An 18257-nucleotide genomic window follows, 5' to 3' on the forward strand; every position below is an offset into this window, starting at 1 on the left:
ACATAAATGATTGATAATGTGCCCTGCGTGTCATTTGAATAATACATTGGTACTCCTTTTGTGCCAAAGTAATTTTGCAGGGTGATGTAGGGTGAAAATCAGCATCTACAGACTGCTGCATGAGGCGAGATGCTGATTTTGATTGAAATAAAGTTGTTTTTTGAGGACTGAGGCAAGGTGAGCGATTTGACATGGTGCACATGTTAGCGTCTGGATGTGTGTGCAGACAGAAAGAGATAGGTGGGGGGCAGGGAGTGTGTCCTGTCACCTCTCATTAGGAACGCAGAGACCAGCTCGGCCGGCGTCTGCTTCCCCCCCGCACAGACACACACACACTCCTCCCACCGTCTATGGTGCCACTTCTTTTCTCTGCTCACGCTGAGCCCAACAGAGCAGGACTCTGTCTCAGCCTAAACTGCAGAAAAAGTGTCTGAATTGTTATCATTAGGGAGAATATATGGCAAAGACTCCTCCCATTGAACAGTGCAAGTCAGGTCTCTGATGCTTTTAGGATTCTGCACTGCAGCTCAAGTTAAATTTGGTTTGCTCATTTGAATACGTTATAGCCGCCTGGTGCATCCTTAGTTGACGTGGTGCTTACATTTTAGAATTTCTGCATCTGCGGTACTCCTTTGAGGACCTCCCCACCACCACCACTACCATCATTCCCTTCATTGTTACCTACTGTAAACAAGGCACAACCTCATATCTGAGGGGCTTTTAGTTTTTCTCTTTTTTCCTCCTAAATATTTAAATGCTATTTCTAATTTTGTCCAAATGAATTCCCTGTGTAGATAGAGCTTGTTTAAAGTAGTCTAATGAAATAAAGATCAACCAACACTTTTATGTTTTTGGAGTGACTAGGGTGTGTGTGTGGTAAGAGGCTGTGGTTTTCCATTCAACCCTGGGGGGCTGTGGAGTGCTGCACTACAGGGGCACACACACAGTGATTTATTAGTATGGCAGGCAGGAAAAACTACCAGGCTGAAATATAACAGATCGCCAATCACCAATTTTCAGTCTGACCCTGTGAAAAACGAGTTTAAACCAATAAGTTGATTGATGATGCTTTTTAGCTTTCGTTTTTTAAAAGACTAAAATTGGAGAATACCACCAGACTGTTTTAATTCATTATTCATTTCAGACTCGGGGTCCATAAAAACCATACAAACACATAAAAAGGTCTAACAGTCAGTAACCAAAGATTTCTCAATTGAAGAAAGAATATGAAGATGAAGAAGAAACCGCTTGTTTTTCATTGACAATTGTCTTGGTTTAAGTTACTTACCATAGTTATTTTGCGTAAAAATGATCGTACAAAAGGAAGAACTTAGTTTGGTTAATTATCTCCACCATGGAGGTCATATTTTTACTGGACTTTATTGATTGGTTTGTTTGTCTGTTTTCAGGATTATGTCAACAGTACTAAACAGATTTTGACAGTTTTAATCAAAGCTAGACCTTATTCCATGGAAGATACCATTCATTTTTGAAGATTTTTTGAAAAAAATCTACAAATCCATTTCTTTCATCATTGACATTTCAAAAATTCAAGTTTTTGTTTGTAATTGACCGATCTTTATCAAATTTGAGTCTGTTATCTCTGGTTGGTACCCCACCGAGTTTCATCTGGATTGGATCTGGATTGCACATTTCATCACAAGTATTTAAAGAAATGGGTTTGCCCATACATTTTGACCTACTGCATAGTTATTTATGAGGATAGACATTTCTTCCAAGCCTTTAAAGTGTGAATTATCATGGTACCACGATCAGGATCACTGAACCTGGACCAGATAACTTCAAATATCTGAAGAGGTGGAGATGTAGCGCTTGGTAGAGGTTTGCTCTCTCTGATTGCTCTTGTTTTGTTTGTTTTGGGTTTTTTAAGCTTTGCAAAATTGGAAAATAATCATTACACTAACACCTAGTCTGACTAATTAAATGTCCAGACACATTAGTGTCACATTAGTGAACTGTAAAACAAATAAAGGCCTCTGTCAAGGTTTGTTTAATTGTATGTCAAAATACCGAAGTGTTTGGTCTGTGTATTTATAGACTCAGTACATTGAAAGATTAAAAAAGACTGCTTATATTACAAATTTTTCTTTGTTGCCAAATTTATTAAACAAACCTTTTTGGACTGTATAATAGGACTACCTGAAGAAAATTCATACACACTGTAAAAACTTCATTCAAAGTGACTTGGCTTTAAACTCAATCTCAGTCCTGTTTTTAGGAAGCTGCATGGATCATTTCTACATTAGAAAGCTTCCGTAGATAGATTAGAAAATTGCAAAAACATGAACAGTATTGAAAAGTCTCCAGAAATCTCTCATTGTATAGCCAACTCACTGACAGTCTGTGGATTGTATTGCCTCGTTATAGATTTTTGTGTGACACACTGGATTGGAGTTGCATTTTAGACATTTTTCATAAAAGTAGCTATTGAACACTAAACAGAGTGTGGCATGTGGCATGCTTTAAGTGTTCTACATTAAGATAAATCGAAATGCGTTTTTTTAAGCTGCTGATAAATGAAAATGGAATACTAAAGTACATTGCTTCTGTGAAAAGTGTTTCTAACTGAATTAGCAGTGTGACTACATGCTGCATCTGTATTATTCCAAACTAAACTGAAAACGCATCCAACTCATTCATTACCAAAAAATGTTTGAACTTTAAAAAGAGGAAAGAAGCCGTTCATTGTGCTGAGCTATGCGTCCCTCTGAAGATCACCCGACATCTGCATTAGATTTGTAGTTGACTGCTGGGCGGCTTCCTGAGGGGAGGAAGAGGAAGTCTGTTAACCAAAGTCACTTTAAAAGATTATAGATATAAGCTCCAACACACAATGTCCAGATAAAGAGCCTCTGAAGAAAATCACTTTTTTTTAGTATTTTGGGTCTGATAGCTGAGACAGCCATGATTCATCATTACACAAAAATCAATGTGGCTGAAACATTGTCATAGATTATAATGGATGCCCCTTCCTTTTCAGGTCTTAAACATTGGCACGTTATTTTCATTTATGGCCTTTAAAATCCAAACTCATCATGTTGTAACTCCTCTGAGGTGTTAGTCAGCAACATTGAAGTTGCAATCACTCTTCTACGTGTCTCCCTCGGTGTTCCCTGCCTTCAGTTCTTTCATCTTCTCTCTTCCCTTTTCCTTCAGGCTTGGGACTCCTGTAAGCCTGGGACTCTGAGGACCCGTCAGAGGATCGGTGACTGACAAAGGATCAAGAGCAGTATGGTTACTGAGCAGAATGACTCAGCAACAGGGGGCTTCCCCGAATAGCAAGTGAAGAGAAGAGAGAGGATGGGTGCCAATGGATCCAGTTATCCACACTCATGCTCCCCACGTATCGGGGGTAACTCACAGGCACAGCAGACTTTTATAGGTGGGTTACTTCACTGTTTTGATGCATTTTATGAACAGTTGTTTTTTTTTTTTTAAATTGACTTCTGATCTTTTATCATAGTAGGGGCAGCAAAAAATGTGATTGTCTGATCTGAGGGCCACATTTGTTGTTTATTTTGGTAGATGTGTTGTGTATTTTTGTAGTGGTCTTATTGCATTTCTGTTATTGTTTTGTGTATTTTTTTGTATGTTTTCAGAATAATTTTGATGTGTGTTTTGGTTATCATATTGTTGTTTGTGTATTTTTTTGCTTTTTTGTTTACTTTGGTAGACATTTTGGTTTTTGTAGGCGTTTTTGCATACATTTTTTTTTTTAGAGTTATTTATTCCTTTTGTATTTTTGTGTAATTTTGTGTGTTTGTCATTTTGGGAGTAATTATTAATTATTCGCCTATCTAATCTATATATGTGTATATTTGTATTTTTATGTTGGGGGCTGCACAACATCAGACCCTGAGCCATCAGTTGCCTATGCCTGATCAATACCAATTTAATCAGTTAAAATGTTTCATCTTACAATGGTGACTATGTCCCATACATTTGGTGATATAGAATGAGTGTTATATTAGCATTTAATTAGCGTAAAACATAACATGGGGATTGCAGCTCATAAAAATCTCATCATTCGTCTAGCAGTACCTGGGTCTGGAGAAGTAAAGGAGCCTTGCTTCACACAAAAAGAAATGTTTGTATTAAAAGAGGTCTGGGCATACTTCAAAGCATTGTCAATGACAACTGAGAGCACTTGGGCTTGCTCCAGTATCTAAGTTGTTGCTCACTTGGCTGGTCAATGGCTGCAAAAGGATTTTCAAGAACACAATGATTACTATTTATGTCACCTCCTTGGAACAGCTTTCTCCAATGTACAAGCTGTCGCTTTTAAGCCTAAGATAACATAAATCATGTGACTGGGCTGTAGTTCACAAAACAAAAAATGAAGTCAAATTTCCAAAATGTTGAAATTAAATCTGAGTTTTTTTTTTTTTTTTAGATGTATACTACCTTCTCTGTCGCATTAACTTTTAAAAAGTACCGAGCTATAACTGGGACCATGGCTAAAAGAAAAAGAGAAAGAAATTCTAATTTCTTCTTCAGACGGGTTACATGGAAATACCACTAGTCATCAAAATCTTTGACTTTCTTCTGGCTTGAAATAAGTAGTTTGTCAGTAGAAATTTTGTAGCTTGAGAAACAACTGAACGTTCAACAGTTATTAGCTTCTCTTGGAAACAAGCTGAGGAATGGAGAGTGAAGCTAACCGTCTCCTGCATGGAAGGCTAAGGCTATTAAAAGATATTGAAGCACTTCCAGCTCACACTGTTTACGGTCTGGAACCGCATTCAGAACTAACAGTAAAGGGGAACTGTGAAAGTCAAGGAAAATGTTTTCAAGATGATGTTGTGTTCCTGCGTTAGTGTCATATGACTGAAGGAAAGGTGCAGGAAAGGTGTGGCTGTGTTTACACGCTGTGCTATCTGCCAAAGAAAAGGATGTATTTTCACTTTGAGGGATGCCTAAGTCTTGGCACATACCATTACAATTGTTTTTCCAACGATGGGCACGCAGTGAACACTTTTCATTCCTGTTAAACCTAATAACTTTTTTAAAGGCCCAGTATGATGCTATTTTTCACCCATTTCTATTTGTTCTAAGAACACCAACAACATTGAGGTTTATTTTTCCAAACTCTCCTGTTTTCCGAGTTTTAGCCCTCTAAAAAGTCATTTTCATGATTGCTCCTAAAAACAGGCTGTTTTTGGGCTTTCATGCAAATGCGTGAGTAGGCGTGTCTGTAGACATTCCCATTGACCGAGGTTACCCCTGGTAGAGGGAAACACCTACTTTTTAGGACCTCCCACTGGAGCAATTCAGACTCTGCCTTGGAATGATGCACATATTCAGGCTCTGCTGGGCCACATCTTTCCGCCAATGCCTCAGTCAGCCCCATCCGAGCACTTTAGGAACATCGATGAGTAGGGATGTAACGATTAATCATAAGGCAGTTAAAAATCGATTCATAGGTATCACGGTTCATATCGATACCCTGAAATTTGAATCGCAGTACTTTTTTTAAACAGCAGAGCGCACTCTATTTATCCTTCAATTGTCCAGAAGGCAGCGGGCGGAATCTCATACTACTTTCTTTCTGGCCACCTACTACTCTTAAACATGTTCATAAATGATTCCTTACCCCTTTATCACCGAAAGTATATCTGTAATATTAAGTGAATATCTGTCAAAGTCAGGTTTTTCTATTAGCTCTGTGTGCTAGCGCAGAATATCTGCATGCCAACCGACAACTGGGTTACCAGCGCCCTCTGCTGGTCCAAACAAATATCTGATGTAAATACAGTGCAATGACTGTTTTTTTTTTTTTTTAAGTCCAATTGTTAAGGCACAAAATACGTTTTCAGTTGCACTCTTAAAAAGAAAAAGAACTATTATGCAGTTTTGCATTATTTACTATAGAACCAGAATTTAAATTAATAAGCTTCTTCTTCATTTGTATTATTCCTTTATTTATTTCATTCAAGATTTATCTTTTGTTAAATTGCATTCTTTCGAATAGTTTATCAAGGGATTCTTCTGACAATGAAAAATAAAAGGAAAATATTACAGTATTTTCTAATAAAGGAATATTTTTCAGTCATCATTTGTCTACAGTCCCATTTTGTAAAATAAAACATGAGAGAATCGTATCGTGAATCGTATCGGGAGTTGAGTGAATTTTACATATATCGATGAGAGAGACATCCAGGCCCCGCCAGCCAGGACTCTACCCAGGGACGAGGCACCCTACCTGGCCAAAGGGGCACCAGAGATGCCCCTGGTCCCATCGATGGGACTGAGTCACTGAGAGATGAGCACCGACTTCGGGGCCCTCAGCGGGCGCAGTTTTGACTCTAGCTGAAAACCGAGCCCATATTCGGACTCTGACTTTTTTCAGCTCAAAAGTTGTGCGTTGGGAGAGACTTCCAGTCCCCGCCAGCCAGGAATCTACCCAGTTTGCTTGGTACATGACCGGCAAAGATAAAATCCAGCCACTGGGTCCTGATAGGCTCTGAAAGTAGTAAAAATATATTTGTTCATTGTTCAATGCAGCCCAAAACAGCGTAATCTTTATGACCAAAATCCAACTGACCCGTTAGAGCTGACTTTACAAAATGTGGAATCGCAAGAGAGAGAGGAAACCAAAAGTTTTCAACTTTGGCCCTCTGAATGAGGCTAAAGGGATGTATATCACTGTAGCAAAAACATTATAAAGTTAATTTTCCATAATACATGATTTAAGTTTTCCCTGTAATGTTTGTTTTTTTCAGGGACATCATCATACTCACAGCAGGGATATGGCTTGGAGTCTAAATTATACAGCCTGGAGCACGGGCATGAGAGGCCTGCTGACAGGAAGAAGAAGAGTCTCGGTCTTGCGACCCTCAAACGCCGATTTATTAAAAGGAGGAAATCCAGCCGCTCTGCAGATCACACACGGCAGATGCGGGAGCTGTTATCGGGGTGGGATGTGCGCGACACAAATGCCCTGGTGGAGGAGTATGAGGGAACAGCAGCTCTCAAAGAGCTGAGCTTCCAAGCCAGCTTGGCCCGATCTGAGGCTCCAAGCCTGCAGCGAGACCTGGCTGCGCTGTACCAGCACAAATACTGTACTGATGTGGATCTCATCTTTCAAGGAACTTGCTTTCCAGCGCATCGAGCCATTCTGGCTGCTCGCTGCCCATTTTTCAAGACGTTGCTTTCCTCGTCTCCTGGCTATGGCGCAGAGGTGCTCATGGACATTGAGACAGCTGGCATTGACGTGCCCATGTTCTCTGCCCTGCTTCAATATTTGTACACAGGAGAGTTTGGAGTGGGCAGAGCCGAAGACACCAGGCTGCAGAATGTGGACGTTCTGGTGCAGCTGAGTGAGGAGTTTGGTACACCCAACACTCTGGAGGCAGATATGAGAGGCTTGTTTGACTACATGTGCTACTACGACGCTCTGCTCAGCTTCTCCTCCGACACTGAGATGATAGAGAGCTGTAATGAGAGAGGGGCTATGGCAGGGGTGCCAACGGGGACCCCAGCAGGGAACGGAGGTCCCACGACCCCCGATGAAGACCTGAGGGCACACAAGGCAATTCTCTCAGCACGCTCTCCATTCTTCAGGAACCTTTTGCAGAGACGCATTCGCACAGGAGAGGAAATGACTGAGCGCACACTACAGACGCCCACACGCATTGTACTGGAGGAGTCCATAATCCCACGAAAGTACGTGCAGGTGATTCTCCACTGCATGTACACGGATGTAGTGGAGCTTGGACTGGTGCTGCGGGGCAGCCCCTCGGCAGGGAGCCTGGGTGAGGTCCAAGCCTTGGTTTCAGGGAGTCGTGGGGCCAGCACACGCACTGAGGAGGCAATGGAGCTGTACCACATTGCCTTGTTCTTAGATTTCAGCATGCTGGCTCAAGGTAAGTCATCATCACACACATTAGAAAAACTATTGGTCCATTTACACTTCCTCATTCCAACATCTAACTTATTTATTGTTATTTTGTATTCGTAGTCTATTAATAGTGACTCTCCATTTGTAAAGCTAATTCATATGGAAATTGAAATGTTTACTCTTGCTTGTTGGTTTTGGTCTAATATTCAAGCCGGTTACATTTTAGTGCTATTGTCTTTTAAAAGTAAAAAGGAGCATCCAATCTGGCCCGCAGGAGAAAGTAAAAATGACATGAATCATTGTGTAAATGAAACTCAACAATATTTGCAGGGGCTCACAGTTTTTCCAGTGGTCATTTTTAATGTTAAACTGTTAAAAAAAACTACATTCTTACAAAATTCTAAAATTCCTCAAATTATTACGTAGTAGTTCCCTTAATTAAATAGAAACTGGTTACAAAATCTGGGAAATTTAAAGTGAAGATCCTGTTGAGACTGATATCTGTCACTTATTGCTTGGATATTGTCGGTTTCTTACATATTTAGTATTATGTATACGTAGAAGCGCAAACTAGACTGGGACGATACCATTTCGTCACAATTCAATTTTAATCCTGATTCTTGGGTGCCGAATCCCGATTCAATTTTAATTGCAATTTTAATTTTACAAGTATTAAAATTCTTTTTTTTTCCTTATCCAAACATTAGTTGAATCCTACACTCCTAGAAACATGTCACAGCAACAATGCTCATCACATTCAGGCATTCACTGATTTATTATTATTTCAACTGAAATAAATAACAAAGTAAAACCTCCATTAGAAAGGAGGTAAACTAAACATTTACAAAACAACAAATTTTACATTTTGAAGTCTGTCAACTGATACTGTTAATGTTCATCTGCTCGGGAGTGTCAAGGTTTTTATGTTGGAACCGCAGCTGGTCAACATGCCACTCAGCGGTCGTTCACAAAAATGTGAAAAATATCGGAATAAAAAGTATATATTATTATTTTTATTTTTTTAATTGATTTTGGGAAGAAGAATCAATTTCAAAAATTGACACCCAAAAAAAGTGATATATTGTGAAATCAATGGGTTTTTTTTTCCCATCCCTACAAACTAGGGCAGAATTATGATGAAAATACTCGTTTTCCCCGCATGAAATCTGTGGCCCAATTGAGATCAAACTGCTCCGTGTTTGGCCTCTAAACAAAAATGAGTTTGGCACCCTTGACTTACATTTTCTGATGTCATTTTTCTAACATGAGCATCAGTGTTCGGCCATGATCTGCTGCAAGAATGTGGAAAATTGACCACCTATGATGGCAACTGGCTTTACATTTACAATATCATAAAACAAGTCATTCTGATAGGACAAACGTTTGGTCTGTGTCTCTTAAGTCAGACACATCCTGTGAAAGTCACTCTGTAACCCTTTAAATTGACATTTCTGAGCCCACTTTCCCCAAGTACAGTTCAAACTGCCCTTTCCTGTGCAGAGGAAACATCTTTTATTAAACTGCTTTCCTGACTGTCTTAACTCTTCATTCAGTGACACAGCTCGGAAGGCTTGGAACAGATTTTTATTTGATCATATTCTTAAGATTGTGTTATCTTTCATTTAGCCACAATAATGGAAATTGATACGTCAAGTGATTGAAGTGCGCATTCGTTTTCATTACATCATGCGAAATAATTGCTTGAAATCAATGTAATGTTCAAATAAAAGCTAAGTCATGGTAATAAAGCAGCGTACTCCAAACGCACTCATATCTTGTGAGTTTTCATAATAGAGGCACTCAAGTGTCACCTTGTTCTGTTCATGGAGCTGCACGTCTTTTGTTGTGAAGTGTATATTATGCAGACACAAAATGGCATCAGTCAGCCTTTTTCATAAGGCTAAAGCACAATAACATGTTTTATGGACAGGAAAACTGAGCTGTGAAACAATAAGCATAGTCATAAACTCTATTCAATGTCAATTTGCATTGTTCAGACACTAAGGTGTCTAAACTTAAGTGTGGAGTTTTCCCAACGCTTGTAAATGACATTGAAATCCATGAAAATGATAAAGTTAACTTTTAATTTGAAAAGCCTTCATTGATAAACAATATTATATTTGATCAGATCATTGATCAGAGGATTGCACTGTGGGGATCGGCCGCATTCTCTCCGAGTCACAGTTAAAATTTCTCTCCTTGATCAGCGCTTCATCATCATCTTCGCTGTAATGCGTGACCGAGTTAGATGCACTGCAGGTTCGTGTAACCCTGCAGAGCGCCCTGCTTTAAGAGGAGACAGAGATGCAGTGCAACAAAACCATTGGCTGTCTACATAATACGCAGTTTTAAATATAAATTGTTTAATGCTTGCAGCTGATGTGAGCGTGTCCAAGACGAGTCTCATTTAAATATGCGTGTGAACAGTTTATGGAATTTATCCTCTCATGCGCATTTCACCAAACTCTGCATATGACAGCTTGTTTCATTATTATTTATTCTAGTGGATGAAACTGTGGCTTTACGTTGGACATGGTATGAAAATAGTTGGACATCACTGTGGCAACGTGGACAGAAGTCTGCGTCTGTCAGTTTTAATTAATCGAGCAGCAGCAGCTGTGGCACAACTCGGATGATCACAGTTGCAGCTCCACGACGCACGAGTCCATGTGGCTTAAAATGTAACGAAGTCCATATTGTAGTGCAATATAATGTTTCACCTTATTGGGGTGCTGCACTTATTCCAGGTTTGGAAGCGCGTAATAGGTAAAGAACTTCAGTAGACGGGAGAATGCGTGCAAGGCCAGATTTGAATGGGAACACCCACATTTCAGGGCTGCTCAGCCCAGAGTGCTGGCATGAAGGCGAGCAGCAACTGACTTAGGTGCAGGGGGAGAATAACGCGCAGCCAGAAACGGCACCGCTTAGTGGCGTTTTGGACCTATGCACATAGGAGAATAGAGCCCTAAATGAAGTTCATAGACTCAAAGGTTGGGAGTGGATCCCAGCTTTAGGTCCTGAGTGCTGATCAGAGCAGCACTCTCACACACAGAACTGGGTAGATGTAACCACCCCCTACTTCGAAGCTTATGGTGTAAGTCGCTGTCCACTTTTGCAGTTTAAGTCAGTGAGGAACCAAATGGTGTCATCCCAGCACGCAATCACCTCAGCTCCCCTCCCAGTCCCAACCTCCTCCTCAGGAGCCCCTCCTACTGAACATTTTTATCCCACGAGCTCTGTATCACTCAGTTAATCATATTCTTTAAAACTTCATTGAAGACCAGGGTGATTCGGTGAGGATTAAAATACTGTAGTCTTTATCAAGTCAATGCCTTTTTTCAATCTTTTTTAGAATTCTAAATTTGGCACAATCCAAACTCTTGAGTTATGATAACAGTTTTTTTGAATGACAACTTAGTTTTAAACCAAGTATAAACGACTGTTATTACTGTACAGTGTTGGCCACAAAATGGATTGTCTAAAGTTAACCAAGGGTAACGTCATGTCAGCATTTAGAATAATGACCAATCTGAGCAAATAATGCAGAAAATAACAAACTTTGTATGTTTTTGTTGTCGTTTTGAATATTTTTTCTCATTTTGTGTATTTTTTTTCTCATTTTGCGTCTATTAAAGTAGTTTTGTGTATTTTTGTAGTTTAATATATTTTTCTGTTGACTTTATGTAGTCAAGTTTGGTGTTTTTGGAGTCTGTTTTGTTTATTTTGTTTTCTATGTTTTTTTTTGTCATTTTGCATATATTTTTGTTGTCGTCTTATTTATTTTTCTGTCTTCATTGTTCTTTGTCATTGTTTTATATTTTTCATGTTTTTTTTGTGTGTTGTAGATATTTTGGTCCATTTGTGGAGTTTTTGGAGTAATTGTGTATTTTTTTGTCTGTCAGTATTTTAGTCATTTTGTGTGTTTTTTGGAGTGATTTTGTGCGTTTGGTTTGAGGGCCTCGCAAAATTACACCAAGGACTGCACGTGACCCTTTAAACCTTTTCAGTCAGCATTAGAAACCAAGGGCTCCCACTTTGTCGCTCTACCATCATACTTTCCATTTGTTCTTCTTCATGCTACCAGCTGTATGACGTTTTGGCAGGAGATTTATGTCATACCCTCCCTAATTCATCACATTAGCTCTCCCTTTACGCCTTCAGCTCACTAGAATTGCAAACTTTGAAAAGCCTCATGCATTGTTAAAGTGTAACATCGTGATGTCAGTGAGGTTTCAGTCTGCACAGTCACTGTGCCGTCAGCACTTCCACAAAAACCAATGCTTTCAGTTTCGTATTATATAATTGAAAATATCACAATTGTAACCTCAGCATTTAATCTTTTCAGGTACGCTGCACGCAGATATTAATTTTTAATCTCTGAGCCAATTGGGTTTAAGTACATAATGAGCTCATCTTTGTGTTCTGCGAATGAGAAAATTGTTGTCCCAAAAGACAAATTTTAAACAAACACTTCCAGACTGTAGTTGATATGGATGGACCCTTTTATTGTTTGTTTATTCATCTCTATGATTATTACCTGAGCATTGGATAAACATTCAAGCACAACACCCATCATTCTTCATTGTGTCCTTCAGAGCAATCATTAGATATCATTTAGAATTGTGGAGTTGTTCATAAACTCAAGCACATAAGTGGTGTCAGAGACTGTGCACTTAATAAATATAACATAGAGCCACAAAGAATAACACGCCAACAATATAACGCCCCTGTGTGAGGGTTTCTGCTCCTGCTGTTGTGTTGATATATTTGTTTAAGTTCCAATGATTCTGGTACAGGGGATGAGGGCTACTATGTGATATGTTGATTTTAATCATTGTTTTTCATAAAAGAACTGCAGTTATAAAAGTTGCTTCTCTGAGTTTTAATGTGTCAACACTGCACAGAGACCCAGTGCTCATCCCTCCAGAGCAGGCATGGGCAACTGCTTGTTCGGGGGTCTTACTCTAATTTTGACCGGCCCTGAAGTAAATGCACAAAATGAGTTTAAAAAGTTAAAAACATACAAAAATATAGAAACGTACACTAGATCAGTGTTTCTCAAATGGGGGTACGTGATGTTACTACAGAGGGTACTTGAGAGAGAGAGAGGAAAATTATTATTAATTTATAATGTTTATTTTTTAGTTAAAAATGATAATCACACTGAATATTAACAGCAACTCACAAAAAGACAACAAAAACACGAAATAAGAGAAAAATATACTGAATAATAATAATAACAAATACACAAAATTCGCAAAATGACACCAGAAACGCACGCACTAAGGGAGAATACTTTAAATAATACCAACAACACAAAAAACTACAACAAAATGAGAGAAAATTATACTGATTTAAAAAAAAAAAAAGAACAGACAAACAACAAAATGACACAAAAACACACAAAATGATGAGAGAAATTATTTTAATTAGAACATGAACTGAAAATACAAAGGTCAGTCTTGGTTCCACACCATGCAGGAAATGACTGTAAATGATACAAAACTATAGAAATAGATCTATTCAGGACGCACTAATTTTTGTTTAATCCACTTATTTACAAAATGAGATTATTTAAAATGTGTGTTATCACTCATTCATTCCATTATTATGTTTTCAAGGTATTTTTCACAGAATTCTGAGCAAAATGTTGAAGTCGGACAAATGGGCTACTTGCAATCCTCAAGTGAGAGGAAGGGGTACTTGAGCCAAAAAAGTTTGAGAACCACTGCACTAGACAACATAAATACATAAAATCATTCCAAAAACAGCATGACAAAAAAAAAACACCAAAAGCGAGAAAAATTATAAAATTAAGAAACGACAACAAAAACTAACAAAATGAGAGGAAATGCTCTCAATGACTTAAAAAACACACATAAAACGACAGTAAAAGCACACAAGACTGCAACGGACAGGGCAAAATGAGAAGAAGAAAAAAATACACAAAGTAACACCAAAAACACATGAAATGACTACACAAACCTATTGTTCTTCCCTGTGGTAATGCTCAGATTAGTCATGATCAGAGATAGACCAATATGGATTTTTTTTTAGGGCCGATATTGATTTTTATATCTAATCAGCCTTAGCCAATGACCGATACGGACTCCTGATTTTCTTGAGATGATATTTGGAGCCGATACTACTTTTGCTCTCTCAATGATAACATTTACACAATGATGATAACAAATGGTACGACTCATTTTTTTTAAAAAAGGAACATTTATAGAAATTAACAAAGGTAAGGTAGAATGACAAGTAAAAAAATATTTAACAAATATAAAAGGACTGGTAGTGTAGAACAAGTAAAAAATATTTGTGCTCTCTGTAAATACTGCAGATCGGCGAACGCAGCAGCCCGCATCAGCTGATGCCAATACACGTAAAAAACACAGAAATCGGCCGATAATATCGGCCAGTCGATGTATCGGTCTACAACTAGTTATTATTAATTTAAATGCTGACATGAATGTTGATAATGTGACCCTCGGATCAGAAAATCTCTTTTTTGTGGCCCCGCTGTGATAAAAATTGCCCACCTCTGCTCTCCAGTTTCACTGACCATGTGTTCAAAGAGAGGATTTTTTGGGCCGGAAAGGAAGCTGAGATTTTCTATTTGAAGAAAAGATTCCCCAAAGGAGGTTATGCAGCATCCTCCTCCGTGATGAACAGATAGATGAAGAAGGATGGAATGAGGAAGTGTGTAATCATCTTGGGTTTCTGGACATCCATCGATACCATCTTGGTACTTTGGTTAATTGATCCGCCAAACCCATTGTGTGTAATCCCAAGAGATGTAAAGCTGCTTAAAAGGGGTGCTTCTTAGATTAGCTTTGAAATTTACTGTCGTTGGAAATTTTACATAGCTGTGTGTGTGCGCGCATCTTTTTAAATGACTGCAGCAGCAGGTATTCCATTCCCCGAGCTCCCAGTGGCATTTTATAGCAGTTTTGAATTCATGCTGACGACAAGTGAATGTGTGAAACCTTTTCGCTAAGCGTGCGTTGGCTTGCCGGTAGACATTACCCCGGGTTGCTCTGTTTATTTATCACTGAGAAAAGACACACATCAAGGTATCAAAGGCATTTCTGTGGGTCGGTGTGTTGTAGTGTAAAAGCTACTACCTGCTGTTCTGGTATGTGCTCTGATTTAAGAAACACAGCATAGAGGATGTGGGGGCTGCTGGGAGGAGACTCCCCAAGTTAGTGAATGCAAACCTCTAGATCATGGGTTCTCAACCCTGGGACCCACATTTTGTCAGGTCATTAAATCGTGAGTCGTGACCCACTTTTTTTTTTTTTTTTTTAGAATTCAACCAACCAAATCTAGTTTTGACAAAAAAAGCTGTTGAAAACACACACACATAATCTTTTTTAAAACATAAATCTATTTATTTTCCTGTGCAACATGCGTTTCACAGCATGCCCTTCAAAAGAAGAGTTTCTTTCAAAATAAAAGGCAAGTCCAACATGAGATGAGAGACATTAAGTATTTATTTATTTTTAACCAGCTGTTCGCGACCCACCCAGTACAGCTCCGCAACCCACTTTTGGGTCCCGACCCATCATTTTAGTCACATATATCAAACTCAAGGCCTGAGGGCCAAGTTCAGCCCGCCAGAGCATTTAGTCCGGTGTCACGGCCTGAGGTTACCTTCGTACTGAGATTATAACCCAACCCTAACATAATCCAATAAACAAATAAAACACGTGTCCATTCACTTTGAAAACAAAAATAAACAAAAATTAATTCATTTTTTAGCAAAAAATCTTTTTTCGGTTGTGCGCGCATGCACATATATGCGCATAAACAATCTCAGTACTATGTAAACTCAGACAATGACACTGGCCTGCAGGAAGATTTTGTTCAAAGTAAAAATAACAGCAAAAACAGGACTTTTTGTAAATCAACATATAAGTTGCAGTATTACTACATTTTTTACAGTGAAACAGTATTAAATGATAATTATTTTCTTTAAACCATCCCACAGATTTCTGGCAAATTACATTTCAAATTTCGATATATTTCTGGTAAAGTTGAGGAATTTTCACCAATTGTTTAACATTAAGGATTTTGTTTGAATTTGTCCTTTTTTCTTAATTTCTTCACAAAAACATGGATTTTTCTGTTCTGGCCCACACCTGACACCCCTGCTCTAGATGGTTCAGCAGTTGCTTCAAAGTCACATCCTACAATATTATTAGTTTTTCTGTTTTTATTGTTTTGTCTATCATTTCACAGTAAATTTTTAACAATGCCTTAGAGCACATGTGTAAAACTCATGACCCGGGGGTCAAATCCGGCCCTTTGGAGCATCCAATTGGGCCATAGGAGAAAGTAAAAATGACAGCGAAAATATGAGTCATTGTGTGATTGAAACGCAACAATATTTGTAGGGGCTCACAGTTTTCCTTGTGCTTATATTGCATGATTGCAGTCCTTTTTAATGTGAAGCTGTTGGAAAAAATAAACAATTCTTACAAAATCCTTTAATTTTCCTCAAATTATTACATAACTTTTTCTTCTATATTTAGTATTTTATGTATACGTACAGGGTTCCCGCTGATCCTTAAAAAGTCTTAAACAATCTAAAAATAAGCCCTTAGTTGTCATTAAAATGTCTTAAATCAATGTTTCAAAAGTCTTACATTTTAAACGCATATTAAGTATGATTTTATGATTGTAACTAGTCTCACATTTCAACATAAACGGTACATTTAATGAAAAATTTTCTTCATGGCTATTCTTAATGGTTTTCATTTATTGTATTTTGGTTGTTGTTTTAAATATTTCTGGCTATTTTTGTGGTCATCTTGTGTGTTTTTAGAGTGATTCTGATTATTTTAGTCTGGTTTTTGTGTGTGTATTTTACTGTCATTTTGTGTATTTTTGTGTGTGTAATTTGGGGGCTGCCAGTTGCATGTCTGCACTACACACTGGAATAAATGTACCCTAACCCTATGTAATTGATGTGGCATTTTCCCCCCCAATTGTGTTTACTGTGAAGTTGGCTCCTGAATTTAATTTAAAATGGCAATAAAAAGTCTTGAATTTAATTTGACTAAAGCTGTAGGAACCCTGTGCATAGAAGTACAAACTAGGGCACAATAATGTTGAAATGACTGGTTTTCCCGCATCAAATTTGTAGCCCACCTGAGATCTAGCTGCTCCGTATTTGGCTCATGAACTAAAATGAGTTTTCTTGACTATGAAATGACAGTGAAAACATGAATCATTATGTAAATGAAAGACAACAGTATTTGCAGGGGCTCACAGTTTTCCCACATGATTTCAGTCATTTTTAATGTTTAAAACTGTTAAACTTTTCCTCAAATTATGGCATAATATTTACCTTAGTTAAATACAAATTGGTCAATTAAAAGTAAAGATCCTGTTGGGACTGACATCGGTCATGTATTGCTTGAATAATATATGGTTGGTTGTTTACATATTTCATGTCTACGTAGAATTGCAAACTAGGGCACAATAATGTTGAAATTACTTGTTTTTCCGCATAAAATTTGTGGCCACTTGAGATCAAGCTGCTCCGTATTTGGCTTTGACGTCCCTGCCTTAGACTGAAAAATGATAGAATATAGTGTGAACTATTTCTCTTTGGCTCTTTAAAGGGTGTGAAGACATTGTTGTGGAGAGTTTGTCCCTGGACTCCCTCGTTCCCATTCTGAAATGGAGCTCCCAGCCTTATGGCTCCAAGTGGGTCCACAGACAGGCCCTGCACTTCCTCTGTGAGGAGTTCAGCCAGGTCGTCTCGTCCGACGTCCTCTACGAGCTGAGCAAAGATCACCTTCTGAGTGCAATTCAGTCCGACTACCTGCAGGTGAGGAAATGTCTGTCACTGTGTGCTGCCTCGCAGCTGGGGAAACTTTAAAAATAGCCGCCAGATATGTCAACACTGATCACTCAGTGAAGATACAGTAAACATGCAACACATCAAGGCTCCTTGTTTCTGGAGTTTCAAACCCAAGCCCTTCATCAAAGCACTGCTTTGATCTGCACTGCAAAGCAACTTGAGGAGAATAGTTAAAATGCATGTACACAAACAAATGAACCAGCCGTTTCTCCTCTGTATTTAACATTGTATTTTATCATCTTTTATCTCTGTCTCTCTCTCTCTCTCTCTCTCTCCTGTTCTTTCTTTATCTACGCTGTGGTCACATTCGCAGGCGAGCGAACAGGACATCCTCAAGTATGTTGTTAAGTGGGGCGAGCAGCAGCTAATTAAGAGGATGGCAGACAGGGGTAAGATAATACACTCCATAATTACCCTCGGAGTAGCCCCTTAATTCCTCACCTTCTCAACATCTCACACCGAAAGCAAAGGAGAGCCAAACTTTTATTGTAGAGTAAAAAAAAAAAAAATCAATGGAAAATT

The 18257-nt window shown here is 38.5% G+C and overlaps 1 protein-coding gene across 3 annotated transcripts in view; it reads left to right on the plus strand.

The window, feature by feature from the left end:
* Nucleotides 1-18257, plus strand: part of btbd7 (BTB (POZ) domain containing 7) — a 31038-nt gene that overhangs the window by 7647 nt on the left and 5134 nt on the right. For 2 of the 3 annotated variants that reach the window (XM_028438658.1, XM_028438659.1), the window contains exons 2-5: nt 3178-3403; nt 6744-7886; nt 17494-17702; nt 18049-18124. In XM_028438658.1, the coding sequence (XP_028294459.1) occupies nt 3322-3403; nt 6744-7886; nt 17494-17702; nt 18049-18124 (1510 nt within the window). In that variant the 5' untranslated portion in view covers nt 3178-3321. The remainder of the gene's footprint in view (nt 1-3177; nt 3404-6743; nt 7887-17493; nt 17703-18048; nt 18125-18257) is intronic. The other variant, XM_028438660.1, reaches the window with a different exon arrangement.

Source organism: Gouania willdenowi, chromosome 22 (assembly GCF_900634775.1).
Source record: "Gouania willdenowi chromosome 22, fGouWil2.1, whole genome shotgun sequence".
NCBI lineage: Eukaryota > Metazoa > Chordata > Actinopteri > Blenniiformes > Gobiesocidae > Gouania > Gouania willdenowi.